Source organism: Malus sylvestris, chromosome 6 (genome assembly GCF_916048215.2).
Source record: "Malus sylvestris chromosome 6, drMalSylv7.2, whole genome shotgun sequence".
In the NCBI taxonomy this organism is placed as follows: domain Eukaryota; kingdom Viridiplantae; phylum Streptophyta; class Magnoliopsida; order Rosales; family Rosaceae; genus Malus; species Malus sylvestris.
The window spans coordinates 9,888,925-9,908,004 of NC_062265.1; the positions used below are offsets into that span (position 1 = coordinate 9,888,925).

The 19,080-nt window shown below is 38.4% G+C and overlaps 2 protein-coding genes across 5 annotated transcripts; both read right to left on the bottom strand.

Moving 5' to 3' along the window:
* Window positions 1-3,762: 3,762 nt before the first annotated feature.
* LOC126625656 (uncharacterized) lies at window positions 3,763-10,563 on the bottom strand. Of its 3 annotated transcripts, none has more exons than XM_050294683.1 (5): window positions 10,183-10,563; window positions 9,979-10,056; window positions 9,790-9,874; window positions 5,052-5,140; window positions 3,763-4,153 (listed from the first exon to the last, which is right to left on the bottom strand). In XM_050294683.1, the coding sequence occupies exons 1-5, from the start codon at window positions 10,483-10,485 to the stop codon at window positions 4,010-4,012; spliced, it is 699 nt and encodes a 232-aa protein (XP_050150640.1). In that variant the 5' UTR covers window positions 10,486-10,563; the 3' UTR covers window positions 3,763-4,009. The 3 variants fall into 3 exon arrangements, with proteins under 3 accessions (XP_050150640.1, XP_050150639.1, XP_050150641.1); XM_050294682.1 differs by having other exon boundaries at window positions 10,165-10,563; XM_050294684.1 differs by having other exon boundaries at window positions 3,763-4,163; window positions 10,165-10,563.
* A 5,522-nt stretch (window positions 10,564-16,085) lies between these two features.
* Window positions 16,086-17,623, bottom strand: LOC126625660 (uncharacterized). 2 transcript variants are annotated; one of them, XM_050294689.1, is made up of 3 exons: window positions 17,368-17,623; window positions 17,125-17,213; window positions 16,086-16,445 (listed from the first exon to the last, which is right to left on the bottom strand). In XM_050294689.1, the coding sequence occupies exons 1-3, from the start codon at window positions 17,468-17,470 to the stop codon at window positions 16,290-16,292; spliced, it is 348 nt and encodes a 115-aa protein (XP_050150646.1). In that variant the 5' UTR covers window positions 17,471-17,623; the 3' UTR covers window positions 16,086-16,289. The 2 variants fall into 2 exon arrangements, with proteins under 2 accessions (XP_050150646.1, XP_050150647.1); XM_050294690.1 differs by lacking the exon at window positions 16,086-16,445 and adding an exon at window positions 16,579-16,777.
* Window positions 17,624-19,080: the final 1,457 nt, after the last annotated feature.

The window sequence follows — 19,080 nt, forward strand, 5'->3', positions numbered from 1 at the left end:
TTGTGGAGCAACATATCAGTCAGCTCTGTGGGGATTGTTCCGTTAAGGGTATCTTTGGCAGCTGTGAAGATAGTGAGGCTGGAGCAATTCCCCAACTCAGTAGGAATCAGACCTTCGAGTTGATTGAACTGCAGGATTAAGTTCTCGAGTAGGCCAAGTCGGGGAGGTATTGGACCGTTGAAGCTACATGAGGCCAAACCAAGCGTGACCAAATTGACAAGATTGCCAAAAGTGGTGGGAATGGATCCAGTGAGCCCATTGTTTTGCAAAGAGATGAGATGAATCGGGATATCCCCAGTGAGCTGGTTTGAAAAGAGAAGCAAAGATTCCAAGGACGTGAGGTTAGAGAGGGTTGGTGGGATGGAACCCGAGAGGCGGTTAGAAGAGAGATCAAGGTGGAGTAGGTTTTGCAAACTATCGAGTAAGGGCGTTATCGACCCGGCGAGTGATCGATGCGGAAATCTCTTATCCGGAAGATTGATCGAAACCCTTAACTTGGATTTTGAAAACTTCTGATATTTCATGAGAATCTCCAAGTTGTTCATCGAATTCAAATGCCGACTCGCTCTATGCCCTCAAAATTATCTTCCATGTCCTAGAGTCCGATTTGATCCGATATGCGTGCTGCCCCGTCTCGTCGTTTCAGGAGATTCACAAGTATACAAGCCCGGATTTGTGTTCTTCATCCAAAAACCCGGTTTCGATACTGTTGATCAATTAGGGCTGCTATCGGGACCTGAAGAAGCTCATCAATTTGTCTCCCAAGGCTCGTGTTTTCGTGGTTGACAGCCACTGTCTGATCTATTTGCATGATCTGAGCAACCAGAATGATCACGTGGTTGTGCTTTATACTTTGGATAATGAGAGGCCGGCTGATTTGGCGTATGACATTGAGGATGTGTCAGCTTTGGCGAATATGGGTGACTTGAATAGTTATGATGAATTTGACCCCGAATCGGATAAGCGATAGTGACGGTGATGACAGCCAGAGTGAGGAGGAATCTGGTGAGGATTATTTTTGGGTTTTTGCAGATTCACGGTAGAGGTGAAAAAATGAAAGAGAACCGACACAACTTTTCGTATCGATTCCCACAGACGGCGCCAAATGTTGATACACAAAATCGGAGGTCTAGGAACAACGTAAATCCGACCGTGAATATGCAAGTAATGTAAATGACACAAAATGTATCGTGGTTCACCCCAAAGTTTGGGCTACGTCCACACTGATTGTATTGTATTTCTCTGAGAAGTGAGGGAGAGAGCCTTTGTAATATGAGAGGGGATGTGAGAGGGTTTCAGGCCTGAAAGTTGGCCTCAGAAATAGCCTCCCCTAATTGTGAGGGTGAGGGGTCCTTTCATAGAATAAGGACTCCTCACTTATTACATATTTGCCCCTTCCTTTATCACATAATTACATTTAAGTCCCTCGAGTATTTGTACGAGATCTAAATAAGAGGCCCTAAATATGGTATAAACACCAATAGCTAAGGTGCCTGCAAGAGTTGATGTCCCTTGTGGGCATAATAATGTGGTAGCAAATGATTCATCCATTGCATGCCTGAAGCGTATTAGAACCTAAGTTCAAAAGATTTAGCTCATAGAAAGAGGAAGATGAAGGCACATCTGAATCCAAATGAAACCATTCATGAAAGGGAAATGAATGACGAACTTACAATTCATGATTCTATACTTTTAAAAAAGGAAAATGTCATTGATGAGACACATGTCCCTGAAGAGACAGAAGTACATGAAAGTAAAGAAATATCCATAAATTATGCTTGTACTAATGAACTGTGGGATCAAAATGAAATAATTATCGATGATATGTTTGCATTCACAGTACCCACTAAAATCATAGTAAGCTATGATATTGAGCCACACTCTATTGATGGATGCAAACAAAGCCAAGATTGGCCAATGCAATCCATGCAGAATTATATTCCCTCGAAAAACGAAGTGTTTTTGGACCAGTAGTCCATATATCATTACTTTACCCTTATTGCACTTTTACTTGTGCTCTGACATCACATGTGAAATAGGTTCAATCCCGCGCACATATGCACTTTAGAATTAGTTATTTTAGGTTTAAATTAGTTTGCACTTTCCACATCACCATCACTTTATGGCTTCGTCAACTTCCAGGTGTCGGCCAACACAACTCAATCTAGGTGTCCATGTGGATATTCCGGGTCGGGGTGCGTTAGTTTGGTAAACCCCGTCTGGAGCAAACCTTATAGGTTACAAATGGATGTTCATAAGAAAATGCAATGAGAAAAACGAGATTGCAAGATATAAAGCACAACTCATTGTGCAAGGTTTTTCACAAAAGTTCGTAATTGATTATGAGGAGACATACTCTCCCGGAATGTACGCAATTACGTTCCTATATGGAAATCCCAAAAGGACTTAAGTTACTTGAAGCAATTAACAAACCATGATGTATGCTCTCAATTAAATTAAGACGATCGTTATATGGGCTAAAACAATCTAGAAGGATGTGGTATAAGGTGTCTCAATGAGTATGTAATCAAGGAAGAATATATCAATAATGTCATTAGTCCTTGTGTGCTTATTAAGAAATCAGACTCTAGGTTTGCTAGAGTGGCAGTATATGTCGATGATGCATGGGCATCCAAGGTTAAGTGTTATAATAATGGATGCCATGTGAGTGAAGACTATTCATTGAAGATTGTTGCATAGGATAAATAGTTCTCACTATTTGGCTACAGTATTTTTGCTCATGGTTTTGTAATGTTGTATATGTTTTGATGGTTGAATTTACTTATATAAAGGGGTAATTTTGAGACCTTAGATATAGATTGAAAAAACCAACTTTAGTTCTCTCTTGTGAACAACAAAAGCGCAAACAGAAGCAGAAATAAATCATACAAGTTTCTTTTATTCCTCTTCTTTCGTACCATCTGCCATTTATAAAAACAAGTAAAGGTAATAAAACGGTGTGATACTTTGATCGTGTTCCACTTCAACCTTCAACAAAGTTTCTCCCTCTCTTTCGACTATTTATAACATCAAGTTCCTCTATGCAACAAAGAATAGTCCACTAGCGAGTAGTGCCAAAGTGTTGATTTGATGGATGTGGCTGCTCTCATTGTCTGTATGTGTTTTTTTTTCTTTTTTTCTTTTTTTTTTCTTTTTTTTCTTTTTTATTTTTTTATGTTGATAGTTTAATAAATTGTTGTAACAAAGGTGAGAAACATATATTACATGGATGTGTCACAACCTTCTGTGTTGTCATGGGCGGTACTTTAGCTAGTTACATTCATGGGCGGTACTTTCTGCCTATTTGATTGTCCGGTCAATTACTAAATTGATGACGTGAGACCCATTTTTTCGTTGATATTGAAGCCATGCTCGCACTATTCGGGCAAAAATTAGTTATTATGGAGTTTTAGCTTCCCTTGAATCAAATACTTCATTTTCTAAAACGATAATAAATTACACAGTTGACCCCAGTATCAATTTAGTGGAGTATCATTTGGTCAAATAAATGATAGACAAAAATTAATAGGATTTCAAAAATCTCAAAGTGCAATGCGAAAAAACAGATACATCGTGCTTCATTTATTTGTTGATGTGGTTAACCCTTTATTTTTTGGTTAATCAGTAGCTAGTAGCATCACATCAGCTCTTTTCCAATTTTCAATTAACCACACTGCAAACTTGCAAAGAGGGTTATGTTCCACAAATTCGATGTTCCTGTCCATGCTCTAAATGCATTCCACAGTACATTTTCGTTTAAAATTGGCAGGAAGAAAAGCAGTAGTAATTCATAAAATCTTTAGTACAGGAGCTAAGATTTCCACAAGCTGGTAGGATAGCAGCACCTGCTCTATACATAAACTACATAGTTATGGGACTCAATGTTTTTGAAATGAATCAATCATCGGTGGGAGTAACAAAACTACAAACCAACTCCAAAAAACATTTCTTCGTTTCATGTATTAATTTGTAGGTTTTGTTTAATAACGTATTCTTTTCTTTGGATAAATCAAGAACCACTGCAGCTCACAATAAAAGGTTTAGCATAGCTTATAAATTCTGAGGTTCTGATGCCCAGCTTCAGATCCACCTCACCGCCGCCCAGCCAGAAGAAATCAGGACTAAGTTTCTCAATTGCTTCATCCATAATCACCTGAAAACAACTGACATATCATCATCACAATCGGAACGGCAAAACCAACCATATGTGCTCGCCTTATGCTTATTAAGATTCGTGTGATGAGGTGTTAGGTGTTGTCAATGGTCACAAATAATCACTACGATGTCGTTTTATAATGTTCTGTCATTGCGATCTTTACTAGTGTACGACACATTATAGGACCCATGATAGGAATGTGAATGCCCACGTGATTCAAGCTCTAAATATTTCAAACATTATATGCCGCTTCGTACACTAATGCATGTGAAAACACACACACAAGGTTGTTTGTTGTCTGCCAAACCTCTCAACAGAGTTCTAACTCTCACTATCAATCAGTTTTTTGTCCAACAGAGTGGCAGATAATCATTAATCAAGACAACCAATAGAATGGACCAGCTTAACAGCTGGTCTGAAGGTTGGAAGGATTGAACATATAAAGCAGGCATCAGGCAATTGAACCTCGGGGGCCTGTGTGCTAGAGCTTAACCTGTCATGAAACGACACTGAAATGGTTCGTCTCAAGAACTCTGGACAGTACACGTGTAATGTAAAGAATGTGACGGTTATATGTGCACTAAAATCCAAATATGAGTTACCAAATCTAAAACAAAAACTGGATCCTTCATGTTAGAGACAGTTTAAAAGAGATGAACAAATAATCTAGAAACGAAATCCATCCTAGTTTCTCTCATCAATCACATCAGACTTCTGAGTACATCAGTTAATACCAAGTTTTATAATTATCAGGGCATAGATATATGAGAGGCAAGGAATCTTAAGTATCATGTCAAGAAGAAATGATTTCCGTACCACAAGACCATTAAAAATAATTCCAGTTTCAAAGGACCTGTAATACATCGTAAATAATTGCAAAAAAACAAGTGCTCACCGGAATGTCCGCTTTCATGCCAACACATGTAACTGCATTGTGCTCAAACCCAGTCAATTGTATTGAAGTATCCTCAGGCGCAAGCCTCACTGCATAACCAACAACCCCTATTACCTTTTGAAATATACAATAAAGTAAGAAAACTGAATAAAATTGAAGATCTCAATTTAAACCTGACAGGGGAGAACAGAAAGAAAAGCAAACAAAGCAGCTAATTCTGGAAAACGTTATTTTATTCCTTGAGGTTTGGAGCACATTTTCAGTAGATTTTTAAAAAATGAAAGAGAGGATGGCTTATGGAAATACAGTAGGAGTAAATACAAAAAGAAACAAAGAATGGAGTTGGATTGACACTCTTTAATCTCAAATGTCGAATGACGCAAAGGGGTTAACGAAAAACGTCTACCAATGCAATTGCAACACATCCTTATAACTTTAAGAAAGATAAAAAAGGACGGATTTTTATTTTTTTTGTTTGATAATAGGTTGCAAAAACAAAATTATGTGCAGAGAGTTGGACCAATGTTCTTTCAGAGTGAAGGAAAAATGGGGGAAATTGAAAAGATTATGAATTAAGCCATACCAAAAACAGATGGACGAAAAGCTCACGCAACAATACAGTAGATGTGAAAAATAAAGATGCTCATGGGAGTAAAACAGCAGTATTGAGAAACAAACATGGAATGGAGTTGGATTAATTCTGTTTATTTAATTAACACAAATAAATTTTCTTCTAATGAGAAAAGGGGATGGTATAACTTGTATGGATTGCGAAGTTATACCGGGAGAAAGCTTGGCTAATCAACATCGCTTGTTGGTGGATGTACATATCAAAAGAGAGAGAAAAAAGAACAAGACTTGGAAGTGCCCAAGGACTAGATGGTGGAATCTAAAAGGAGAAAAACAAGCCATTTTCAAAGAGAAAGTAATCACCCGATGCGTGTGGGATAAAGAAGGGGAAACTAGCCAGAGGTGGGATTCCATGGCTAGTTGTATCCGAAAAGTAGTAAAAGAGGTATTAGGAGAGTCCAAGGGCTTTGCTCCACACCAAAAGAAATCTTGGTGGTGGAATGAGGAGCTACAAACAAAGGTGAAGGCTAAGAAGGAATGTTGTAGCCTTATACAAGGATAGGACCTATGAAAATGGTGAAAGGTATAGAATAGTGAAGCAGGAAGCGAAGAAAGTTGTGAGAGAAGCTAAGCTAGCAGCTTATGATGATATGTATAAGCAATTAGATACCAAAAAAGGAGAGTTGGATATCTATAAACTAGCTAGAGCAAGGGAAAAGAAGACAAGGGACCTAAACCAAGTGAGGTGCATCAAGGATGAGGATGGAAAGGTTCTTGCTACAGAGAATGCAGCCAAGGACAGATGGAGAGGTTATTTTCATAATCTTTTCAATGAAGGACATGAAAGGAGTACTTCTTTGGGGGAGTTGAGTAACTCAGAAGAGTGTAGAAACTACTCCTTTTACTGCCGAATCAGGAAGGAAGTAGTGGTTGTAACTTTGAAAAAGATGAGGCATAGAAAAGAAGAGGGCCCATATGATATACCGATCGAAGTGTGGAAAGTCTTGGGAGAGACGGTATAACAAGGCTCATAGACCTTTTCAATAGGATTTTGAAAACGAAGAAGATGCCAAATGAGTGGCAAAAGAGCACTTTGGTGCTTATCTACAAGAATAAGGGCGACGTACAAAATTGCATGAACTATAGGGGTATTAAGTTAATAGTCATACAATGAAGCTCTAGGAAAGTCATTGAGCATAGATTGAGGCAAGAGACACGGGTTTTGGACAACCAATTCGGGTTCACGCCAGGACGCTCAACCATGGAGGCAATCTATCTATTCCGAAAATTGATGGAAAGATAGAGAGATATAAAAAAGGATTTACACATGGTCTTTATAGATTTGGAAAAAGCGTATGATAGGGTCCCAAAAGACATTCTTTGGATGATTTTAGAGAAAAATGAGTACGAGTAACATATATCCAAGCTATATAGGATATGTATGATGGAGCAAAGACTGCCATAAGAACTCATGAAGGACAAACCGAAAGCTTCCCCATAACTGTAGGGTTACATCAAGGCTCATTCTTAAGTCCTTACCTTTTTGCATTGGTAATGAATGAGTTAACGAGACATATTCAAGATGATATTAGAGAAGAAAGGAATATGAGTAGCATATATCCAAGCTATATAGGATATGTATGATAGAGCAAAGACTGTCGTAAGAACTCATGAAGGACAAACTGAAAGCTTCCCCATAACTGTAGGGTTACATCAAGACTCATTCTTAAGTCCTTACCTTTTTGCATTCGTAATGAATGAGTTAACGAGACATATTCAAGATGATATTCCTTGGTGTATGGCTTTCGCAGACGATATAATGTTGATACATGAAACTCAGGAAGGGGTAGATGCGAAGCTTAACATTTGGAGAGAAGTGTTGGAATCTAAAGGTCTTCGCCTAAGCCGATCAAAGACAGAATATATGGAGTGCAAGTTTAGTGCAAATGGAGGCCCAAATGAGTTAGGGGTGAGGATCGGAGATCAAGAAGTACCAAAGAGCGACCGCTTTCGCTATTTAGGATCTATCTTGCAAAAGAACGGAAAATAAGATGGAGACCTTAACCATAAAATACAAGCTAGATGGATGGAAGTGGAAGAGTGTATCCGGCGTGTTGTGTGATCGCCGTATGCCACTAAAACTCAGGGGAAAATTTTATAGGACAGCAATACGGCCGCCGATGCTGTATGGCACGGAATGTTGGGCGGTGAAGCATCAACACGTACATAAAATGGGTGTAGCGGAGATAAGGATGCTTCATTGGATGTGTGGGCACACAAGAAAGGATAAGATTAGGAATGAGGATATCCGAGGTAAAGTAGGAGTAGCCGAAATTGAAGGAAAGATGAGAGAAAATCGGTTACGGTGGTTTAGACATGGGCCTACTGACGCTTCGGTTAGAAGATGCGACTACGAGAAAGAGGTACAGGGCTGAAGGGGTAGAAGAAGACCTAGGAAAACTTTGGAAGAGAATCTAAGAAAAGACTTAGAGTACTTGGATCTAATGGAGGACATGACACAGAGCCGAGCGCATGGTGTTCTAGGATTCATATAGTCAACCCCACTTAGTGGGAAAAGGCTTTGTTGTTGTTGTTGTATTTAATCAACTATCCAACGAGGCAAAAAAGCAACAACAACAACAACAACAACAAAGCCTTATCCCACCAAGTGGGGTCGGCTATATGAATCCTAGAAGTAACATTGGAACACATCTCCATTGGTTAAGGAGAAGGCTCAAGCAGAGAAGATATTTAGTACAGTGTACGCACATATAAAATCCTGGAAAACATTTTCTTGAAAAGTAGATTCCCAAGACGATCTATGTGCAAAGAGCTGGACCAATTTTCGTTGAGAGAATGAAGAAATAAATTGGTGGATCTAAGAAACTCATGCATAAATCCTGTTAGGACTTGGTTCGTCTTTTGTTAAAGTCCTATTTTGTTTAGGATTGTATTAGGAAACCTAAGGGTGCACAGATTCTTGTCCTACAAGGATTAGGAAAGAAATAAAGTCTTCTTGTACAAGTAGATTAGGAATCCTAGAAGCCAAATTGGAATAGGAAAGAAAGTGTACTTTCCTATCCCACATAGACTAGGAAACCTAATCAGAAAATAGGATGTAAACCACGTCCTATACTTATAAATAGAGGTGCGGGAAAGGCTGAAAAGCAAGTGAGAGAAACGGAGAGAAAGTCGAGGAAAGAGGGATTAGTTCTAGGATTTGCAGAATTAATGTATACTCTATTATTAATCAAAGATGCCGTGGTTTCTTATAAAGCTTGTGTGTTTCTAGTTGTTCTTAATTTTGCTAAGTTTAGTCTAGTGCTGGAAACATCAAGGAACAAGATCCAGAGGGCAGTCAAAATTATAACAAATCCATCTCAAGAACAGTTGGACCAGAACAGCCCAAAATTGAAGAAAATATGTTTACACTTCTAGACTATAGACTGAAAAGAAAGGAGGCATAGAAAAAAAAAAGAAAAGAAAAGATGATTGGAACAACTTTTCTATGTTTCAACCTGTACGACAAGGTGAAAAGAGGGTTGAGAGGGAAATGTTCTCTTATAGCATTGGAACACACTCCATGGACTTAGAGGAGTACGCTCAAGCAGAAGGAATATTTATTTGATGTACGGACAGATAAAATCTTGGAAACCATTTGTCGGAAAATAGGTTTTCAAGAAGAACTATGTGCAAAGAATTGGACCAATTTTTTTGAAAGAGTAAAGGAAGAAAAGCGGCGAATCTAAGATTGCCATATCAAGAAAACTTGGACAATAACAAATTATCCTCTAATACGATTACATGTCATGAAACATCAATGCTTATAAATTGGTACATCAGCGTTTAACACATTACAACACCTAACCCAAAACCACATTGAATATTGTCATTGTTCAAAGCATTCACCAAAGAGACGCAATGTTTCCATCACTAGTTTACACATGACACCTTCTACGAACTCACATTGCTAGTTTGCTACCTAATTGAGAGTAGGAATTCTCCATGGTTGTACATATAACATAATGCACTCATCAGAATTTCACACCAAAAAATGGAAAGAACATAATAAGCTCAAGATGCAATCATTTTGACAAACACAAACGCAGTAATCGAGAACTTATCAACAAGTTACTGATTATCAAGATTCAAGAGAACAAGAACTGACTGTTGAATTTCTTTTTTGCTATCTTGCCGTCATTGAGCGAATACAAGAAGTTCTTAACAGCTTCAGCATTAAACCGAGCAGTGTACTGCACCCAAAAGAAGGACACAATTTCATACAACTCACACACTGGTGTTATTGTTTCGATTAAAAACACCCCCACAAGAACAAAAAAATTGACACTATAAGTACCTGAACAACAACAACATAGTACTTTGAATTGTTGCGGTCACTACAATCAACGACACTGGATTGGGCCTGAGTGTTAACCTGGGAATGCAAATGCAAGGTCGTAAAATAAATCAAATATTATAAATGGGGTATTTCGTAGAAACTTAAAAACGTTTTCGATATTAGGATTAAGTCAATGAAGATTACAAAGATTGAGCTGGGTACCAAGACAATGCTTTTGCAGAGATGGTGGATTGAGGCAGCGCGGAGAGCGTTGCGCCGGGCATCGAGGGACCAATCGTAGTAATCGGAAGCAACCCTCTTGAAGGTGAAGTCTTTTACGCCATTGGCGAGGAGAATGGCGGAGAGGCGGGCTTCGGTGGCGCCGACGGCGGAGTTTTGAGTTGAGGAAGGGATGGGGGTGGAGGTGGATTGGGGAAGAGAGGCGGAGTTGGAGAGCTCAAGCTTTGATATGCGTTCGAGGATTTGGGTTTGGATTCGCTCCAGCTTTGCTAGTGAGTCTTCCATTTTCTGCTTCTCCCTGCTCGGTTTTTCGAGCTTTGGTTAGGCTCGAGAACGACGCTCTCCTTATTGTCGTCTATGATTTCGTACACGACAACCTTTTTTTTATTATATACATTATACATATACTAAAACTGGGTTTCCCTAGCACTGTTTTTCACTGCTCATGAACAGTGAAATGGCGGAAATGCCCTTTGTTTCTTCTAACTCCCACGTTTTGTTGTTTGCTTGGTACAACAAAATTCCGGTTTTGCCCATCTTTACCACGCGTCACTCATTGTTTAACCCTCTGTTTTTGTTCCTTTTTCTCGATCTTTGTTTGGGCTTCCGCTTCTTTCTTTCTTGGCCACGCATCGATCATCATCGAAGGCTCCGCTCGGACTTTCTTCCCGACTTTTCCTTCCGTTACCTTTTCTCCCTCTGTGGTCTTCTCACCTCTCCTCTCTCTTCATCTGTCACTCTCCCTCTGAATTTCATTCTCCACTGAAAGGTCAGAGACCAAACCTTAAATATGGTTCTTGATAGATCGCTGGTTCTTTGGCCAAAACCACCGCCTCCACTAATTCATCCTAATGAAAGAACCCTCTCAATCCCATAATTCTCTTCAGATTTTGCATAAACGTTTATGTGCCGTCCACCGTTGGTCCCATTTTGCCTCCAAGGTGTCCATCTCCTAAATAATCAACCGATTTCGGCTTTTTTTCTCAATTTCGATCAACTTCGACCACCTCCAACGTCAGGCAAGTCAGTAAGGTATATATCTCTTCCTCTGCTCAGAGGAAGTAGCTTCTCGAAATTTTCAATTTCAACTTCCAGATTTGAGAATTTCGAATTTAATTTTTCATCTTCTCATTATTTATTTGCAGAGGCTGTATTAGTTTTTCTTCATCTGAAAATTTGGGGTTTTCTTACAGCAATGTTATCAAATTTGATTTTTCTAGTTTTTGATTTTGGGGTTTTGCAGGGAGTGCTAATATACTGATTTTGTGGAATTTTTGCTCTTTACAAGGTTTTTTTGGCTGATGAAATACTTTGCCATCACTCTCCAGGTATGATTATGTTTATGTTTTTTCAATTTCCAAATAAACATTAGTGAGCATTCACAACAGAGTCATAGAGAGTTGCAGATGAGGTAATAAGTTTAAACACATATACTTCTTAGGCAACTGGATACTCATTAATGGCTAGCTTGGCTTGGGCACACTAAAAGATCAAAGGAAGATCCACCTGGTTTTGGTGCTCGTAACGGGGTTTCATAGCATGATGGTGGGGATGTGTTGAATTCTAATTAAGCTATTTTATGTATATTTCATCATAAGAGACATTTACAAGAAGGGGGCTCTTATAGGGAGCTCAAGAAAGGCTTAAAGCCATTGGACAAAGAAGGGAAAGAAGCCACAGCAAGGACCAATGGTTAACCAAGCTCACCCTAATTACGAGTTACAATATTGGGCTAAACCTAGTTACAAGTTACAAAGAAGACATAAACTGTACAATTAAGGGAAAATGAAGAAAGTGGCGGCTGTAATGCTCACATGTCATTGCTAGATTTGCAGGAGCAACTTGTAAACTATACATCTCTTTCAATACTCCCCCTCAAGCTGTCAAGGTCATCCAAGCTTGAACAACAACCTTTGAAACTGTGTAGAGTCTAAGGATTTTGTCAAAAAGTCTGCAAGTTGACCGTGACTTTTTGTGAACACGGTTTCCATCACTTTGGATTGAACTTGGGGATGAATATAATGGCAATCAACTTCAATATGTTTCGTCCTTTCATGAAACACAAGGTTGGATGCAATGTGCATGGCAACCTCGTTGCAACAAAACAAAGGCATAGGTTGCTTGCTGGTAAAGCTAAAGTCTAAAGAAAACCCTTTAACCAAATGAGTTCACAAGTTGTGGTTGCCATGGCCCTATACTCAGCATCGGTACTAGACCTTGCTATCACCGTTTGTTTCTTACTTTTCCATGTGACGAGATTGCCTCTAACAAAGGTGTAAAAAACCCATGGTTAACTTTCGTAAGGGGGGATTACCTACCCAATTGGCATCAGTATATCCCATAATGTAATTGGAGCCATCTTTCTTCATGAGTTGTCCATACCTATTGAGCCCTTGAGGTATCGAAGAATCCTTTTGAAAATTCCCAGTGAACCAAGGAAGGTGATAGGATTTTTACCACACGTGCAAAAGGGTTAAAGAAACCTATAATACTGGCAAGAATGACAAGGATATTGTAGTATAAATGGTTCTAGCAAGGTCGTTCTCCCCAAGGATTATTAAATAACAGTTAATTACTGTAAAGCAAAGATTTAGGATGATTGATTTTATGACCTAATTTAATACAAAACGAAATTAATAAATGAGAATAGAACAATTTGTAATATTAAAGATGAGGAAAAAGAACCATTTTTTAGAAATTAAATTGAGAAAGCACTAGGGATCCGCCGTCACCTTAACAATCTTATATAGTTCTCCCAATTACTTATGACCTATATACACATATTTTGAAGGTTAAGTTTTCCTAATATATTCCTACTTGGACTCCCAATATAGAACGTATATCAAATATACAATTCGTCTGTGATATTCAGATCAAATCTAAACATGCATGACTCATTAAGTTCTGTGAAACCTTTTGAAAAACCATGCAACCCTTAAGACGTGGTATTCATCATATGTGAACTTGCACATATTAATCACAAGAAGCCTTCGTCAATTTTAGGGACAAACCATCCGACCAAAATTGCATAAAATTACTTTTCTAAATATCCTAAAGGTTATGAATCACTACGACAAATAGATAGTTTAAACCAATGATTAACAATTCAAAACCTACATGCATATTATCATAAGCAAATTGAAAAGCAACTACATATTCTTGCGAAGGCTCATGGCCTCACCCTAGCAAAAAGGGAATTAGTTATGCATATTTATCGATGCAAATTTCCATCGTCTCTAGTTTTGACGAAAATGCACCTACAAAACAATCAACACCTTTGATCAATGACCTAAGCCTCATGCGCCCATGAGGTGGGGGGGGGGAGGGTTAGGCCAATGGATCTCTGATGCCTAAGTTAGTTTCTTTGAGAAGAGTAAAGTGTTTAGGGCTTTTAGAGGTAGCAAAAGCTTATCGAAATTTGGTAGAATAAGGGGTATATATAGGGGAGTGGGCGACCTTGGTGTTAGGGTTTTACCCTACACATGGCGGCATCCTATTGGCCATGGTTTTATGGAGAAATATGCTCAAGATATTAAATAGGAAATAATATCTTGAGATAATGGAGTAATTATCCCTAATTGATTTAAATAGGGATTACTTACTCGAATGAAGTCAATCTTCAATTGGGAATGTATTAAAATAAGATTTGGCTAATTAATGCTTATCTTTAATGCTTTGACTTTTCCTTGCCAAGGGCAGGTGAGCTGTGGGCAGTTGTATTCAGCTGCTAGGACCTTCAGGGGTGTGAACTGTGCGTGGGAGTATCTGAGGAGTCTGCCCATTTATTGAGGGCAATCTTGTCTTTCTTGGGCAAAAGTGTAAAACCCCACTTTCCTTTTTGGTCCCACAGTCTCTCTTCCTCTTGGGTTGCCACGTGGCACCCTCTCTTTTAGGTCCCCTGGTCTTTCTTCCTGATGGATGACGATATGCTATTTAGAACATGTTTTTACACACTTCTTTATAGTATAGATGATGGATGACTTTATACTATAAAGATTCTTTAGAGATATATGTACTTATGTTCGGAAAGAGTATGTTCAACGATTTCGTGCGTATCTAGTGGTCATTATATATATGCCTTTGGGTGGGTGCTGTAGGAGCCTTTGGGCGATTGATACTATATATACCTTCAGGTGAGTGCTGTAGGAGCCTGCGTGCAATTGATATATGTGAAGGAAGTGTTCTGAAGTAAGAGTTCTATGTTCTGCCTTCGGGCGATTATGATACCTCTAGTTAGCACACTTTATATGAGATATGATTTATGACAGGTTTTATGGCATGCTAGAGTTTCGGAAAAATCTATTACATATTATACTATTGAATTTCCATAAAACTTTGGGGGTTAGTATATTGATAACTATTTCAGTATTATATATATGTCAACTTGGTCCACTCATGTTTGTTTTGCACCCCCCTCAAAACTTAGAATCGAGGGGTACAATCCTGGCGTCAAGGCACTTCCACATCGGCATCTTTGAGTCATCTCGATGTAGGACCCATTCCTTTATTCATTCAATTTGATATTATTTCTTTTAGTGTTCTAGCTAGTTGTATGCTTTGAACATGTTCCTCATTTGCATATTAATTATATTTAAATTTCTCATCTTATTCATATTTCAGTTCTCATGTTTTCAATAAATGGCTTTCGTCACCCTCGGGTGTCGGCCATCACGTACCTACCCTAGTATTTGAGGAACATCAGGATCGAGGCATGTCAAATTGGTATCAGAGCGTGGTTGTTCAGAGCATACTTTGGATCTTCTGTTACTCTAGTAGTGTGTCGGTCATAACATCATTTGGATGTCACAACTTCCGAATTTGTTATCATTCAGCACGTTGTGCAATCCTCATCACGATATGAATTGTCACATCCTATTGAAGAAGAAGAAATTCATGTCAGGATTGTGCCTCATCAGTGATGAATTAGATTGTTGAATGACTTTCAACATCGGATTGATTTTCTGCAACATGCGTTCCCCAGGAATGGTGAGTAGAGTCATATCTTAGTGGTAACTACTTGAACTATTCGAAGTGTGTGTTGGAGAATGCAAGTAAGCGCTAGTTGTTACAAAGTTTAGCAAGTTGTAATTGGTGGGATTGAATTAATGTTCTCGAACTCGTTCTCGCTAAGGAATTCGTGTGAATCTTTAGAACAATTCTCAGTCATTGTTCTATCAATAACCTTCTCACTTACTCCAACGATGAAGTCAAGTTCCCTAACCCTTGACTGTCAGCTTCCACCAAATCCTTTGAGCATTGACTTCATTTACATTAAATACTTTTCTTAGGAAACTCCTCGGTATCAAATGCTATTCCCACCAATTTTCGAAAGGAATTACGATTTTTGTTGTTGTTGTAGTTGGACTTGGATGGTGAAAATCTAGCCTTGTTTGGATAAATAGACTCCTTGAACTTCATCTGGGTCTGGTACTCGGTGGTAAACCCTAGCTCCTTGTCGACGTAGTTTTCCGTCGAGGTGAACTTAGCCTCTTGCTTGTAGCCCAACTGACCAGTGCTCTTGTCTACTAATTGTTCAGCCTTGTAATTTTCAGTGTAATGGCTTGAAACTCTACCATATTTAGGGGTGGTTCGGTATGGGATCCCATACCGTAACCCTTGTCCCGATTCCCAAACCGAAATTTTCGGGAATCCCAATTTCAATACCGATCCCAAACCAAATTTTCGGGAATCCCAAAATAGTTTCGGGATTTCGGGACAAATCGGGAATCCCAAAATGGTTTTGGGCTTTTGGACTAAAATTTGACATATTATGTTGTCTAGTCCTAGTTTATAGCATGGTCTCCCTGACCCTGAGTACATCATAAAATGTGATACCTCAATAATCTGATCTATGATTCTACTCATGGTGTCTATAATAAATCCTACAGAATGACAATTCATCATAGTCTAACACTTCCTTGCTTACTTTCTTTTATGTTTATTGTTGTGAAATTATACATTTCACATGTACGCATATGTAGTCATCCAGTAGTTTACAATTAAAGAGTCATATGGTATGAGAAGCAAAAACAGAACCACAAAACTTGATTTGCTATCAAACATTAAAGCAAGACCATGTATCTAAGATTCTATAGCCAAAACAAAAATATGGAAATCCGATTCTCATAAAATTTCTTAGTGGTCAAGTAACAAAAATAATTGGTAGCTTTACATGTAGCTGCACTATTCGTATGCTTCCTTGATATCAAGTTTGGCACAATCCTACCAAGTCCAGTGGAAAGTACCTAATTGACACACAAAACAACTTAAATCTTGATCACATCGATAATAAGAAATCGCACTTTTGCAGTATCTGAACCTTTTAGTTACAAGTTACAACACCATGGAAACAAATTTAGATAGCAAAAATAACAAAAATAACAAAATAGACTGGCAAAGGGACAAAATTCATGTTGTAAGCTCATAAACGCGATGAAGACAAAAGGATATAAAAAGTGATCAGACATCAAGAATAATGCAGGCAGTCAATTCAGAACAACTCTGAATTATGAGATTATTCCCACTTCTCGTAAATGCCTAGTACTTTCATGGCTAACTCAAGGGAAAACCAATGAGCCTGGAAAGTTTCAAACATATGACACCAGTTAACTCAATTTCATCATCTTACTTTATCAGTTGCACAGTTGAGGTAAAGTTGTTTTGCAATCTTTATCACTATACAGATGAGGTTGTTTTCGAAGGTTTTTGAAGACCTCCATCATTCACATGTTCATTCAAAAGCATCAAAGCAAGTCTTCAAAAAATTTAAATATTGCTTTATCCGAACTAAAGTTGATTATTATGATCCATAAACTGGGTAGTACAGGCACCAAGCATTGTTAGTTTACCATCCATCTATCTAGGGATCATAAATAAATACAAATCAAATAAAGGCTAAAAAGTGAAAACATATAATAAACTTACTTCTTCAATTTCTTTCTTCTGGGAAGATTTAGAATCTGATGATCTCCAAGCAATGTAAAATAACCTCAGCCCAAAAAATAAATATAGAACTGCAAAGAAAACAGAATTACAATACTTGATTTGCCATTAAACATTAAAGCAAGACCATGTATCTAAGATTCTATAGCCAAAACAAAAATATGGAAATCCGATTCTCATAAAATTTCTTAGTGGTCAAGTAACAAAAAGAATGGGTAGCATTACCTGTAGCTGCACTATTCGGTGCTGGTGCTGGATCGAGAGTTCTGTGATGTGAGAGAAAATCGCCCGAGAGAGAGAGATCGCGAGAGAGAGAGAGCGGTGGCATGGTGGTGGCTGCGTGGTGAAGGAAGGCTGGAGAGTCAGAAGAGATAGTATGGTGTGGTGGTGGGCCGGTGGCTGGCCGGAATTCGACACAGAGAGATGAGATGAGGGCTCGGTGAGGAAGGTTGCTGCGCTTCAAGTTCGATCGAATCAATGGAACGGAAGTGAAATGGGAGATCCGACCTAAAAACAAATGAATGGTACAGATTAAATTCAAAACAATGAATGGTTGAAATAATTTTCTTATAATTAAAAAATATTATATATATATATAATATTTATTTTCGGTTCGGTATGGGAATACCGAAAATATGGAGATGCAAAACCGAATCCCATACCGAAAATTTCAGGAATTTTGGTTTGGGATCGGGATTTTTTCGGTTTGGTTTGGGATTTTTGGGATTTTTTTCCAGCCCTAACCATATTCATCATTGTACGAACATCGAGCTTTACTCTGAACTTATCTGGACTCATTGAGCGTTGGTTTTCTCAAGGGCATCACTTTAAGGTAGCTAATCATACCACTGCATGCATACGCAGGCTGCTTTGTATCTTTCTTCTTCGTCATTATGTTGATTCAGAGGTTTTATGTTTAATTTTTGAACCTTGAAACAACTCTTACAAAGTATTGTGAATTACAAAATGTTTTTGGCATCGTCAAATCTTATTAATAATTCTTAGCTAATCTTGAGCTTAAACCTATTTCCTTTTCGGCTAAGAAACCAATCAACCTTACTGTGATGATTAACGAAATAATCATAAACAGTGACTTCTATTTCTATTTTGACCCTCAAATTCTTGAGTGTTCTTTCAGCCTTCCCGACATGGTTTCTCGCTCAATCAGTGAGGAATTCACGATCAATTGATTCAGTGGAAGTGTGCGCCCAATTCTTATCGATTCAGATAGGAACGTTAGGAGCATAACCTTTTCACAAGCTTACCAAACTTACCAAAAAGAGTTCCACGTGGGTGTGAGGTGTGAGTCATCTTTTGGTAAAAGTTGGTTAAAGATTGTAGTGCAGAAGGTTAGCAGATTGTATCACCATCTTGCTGCAATTCATAAACATCATATTGTACCCTGGTAGTTCTTTTCCAACGATATATAAATAAGTTCATTTGCCCAAAAATTCGAAGGGTATCTTCCACCCAACCTTAACACACCTTTGATAGGCATCTACTGAGATTAAATTCCATCTTGAGTTCCGAGTCTGGTATTTGATTGAACTATCTAAACCTTGAAAGACATGTTGTGTTCACTCGTCTTGTGGTTTAAGCACATTTAGAAATTACACTTCTCTTGAATGATGTGTGCTTTCATAGGGTTTTTAGGTTGATCACTTAAGAGTCCTTCTTCTTTCCACCAACTAAGCAAAAATGGAGAGGTGGTTTAAACACTGCAACAACTCCCAAGAGATACTGTTGGTTGGTGAAAGTGACTCCTCGTTTTCAGTTTGCTTGGTTCGAGCTTTTGGGTCTACTATTAACATGGTAGCCACTTCTCTTAATCCCAAAGTACAGTTTTCAGGTGGGTTCTTCATTGGTAAAACACTAAAGTAGTTGGTCACATTTAGAAGAATGCTTGGTGCTGGGTATAGTTTTTACTACGACGGTTTT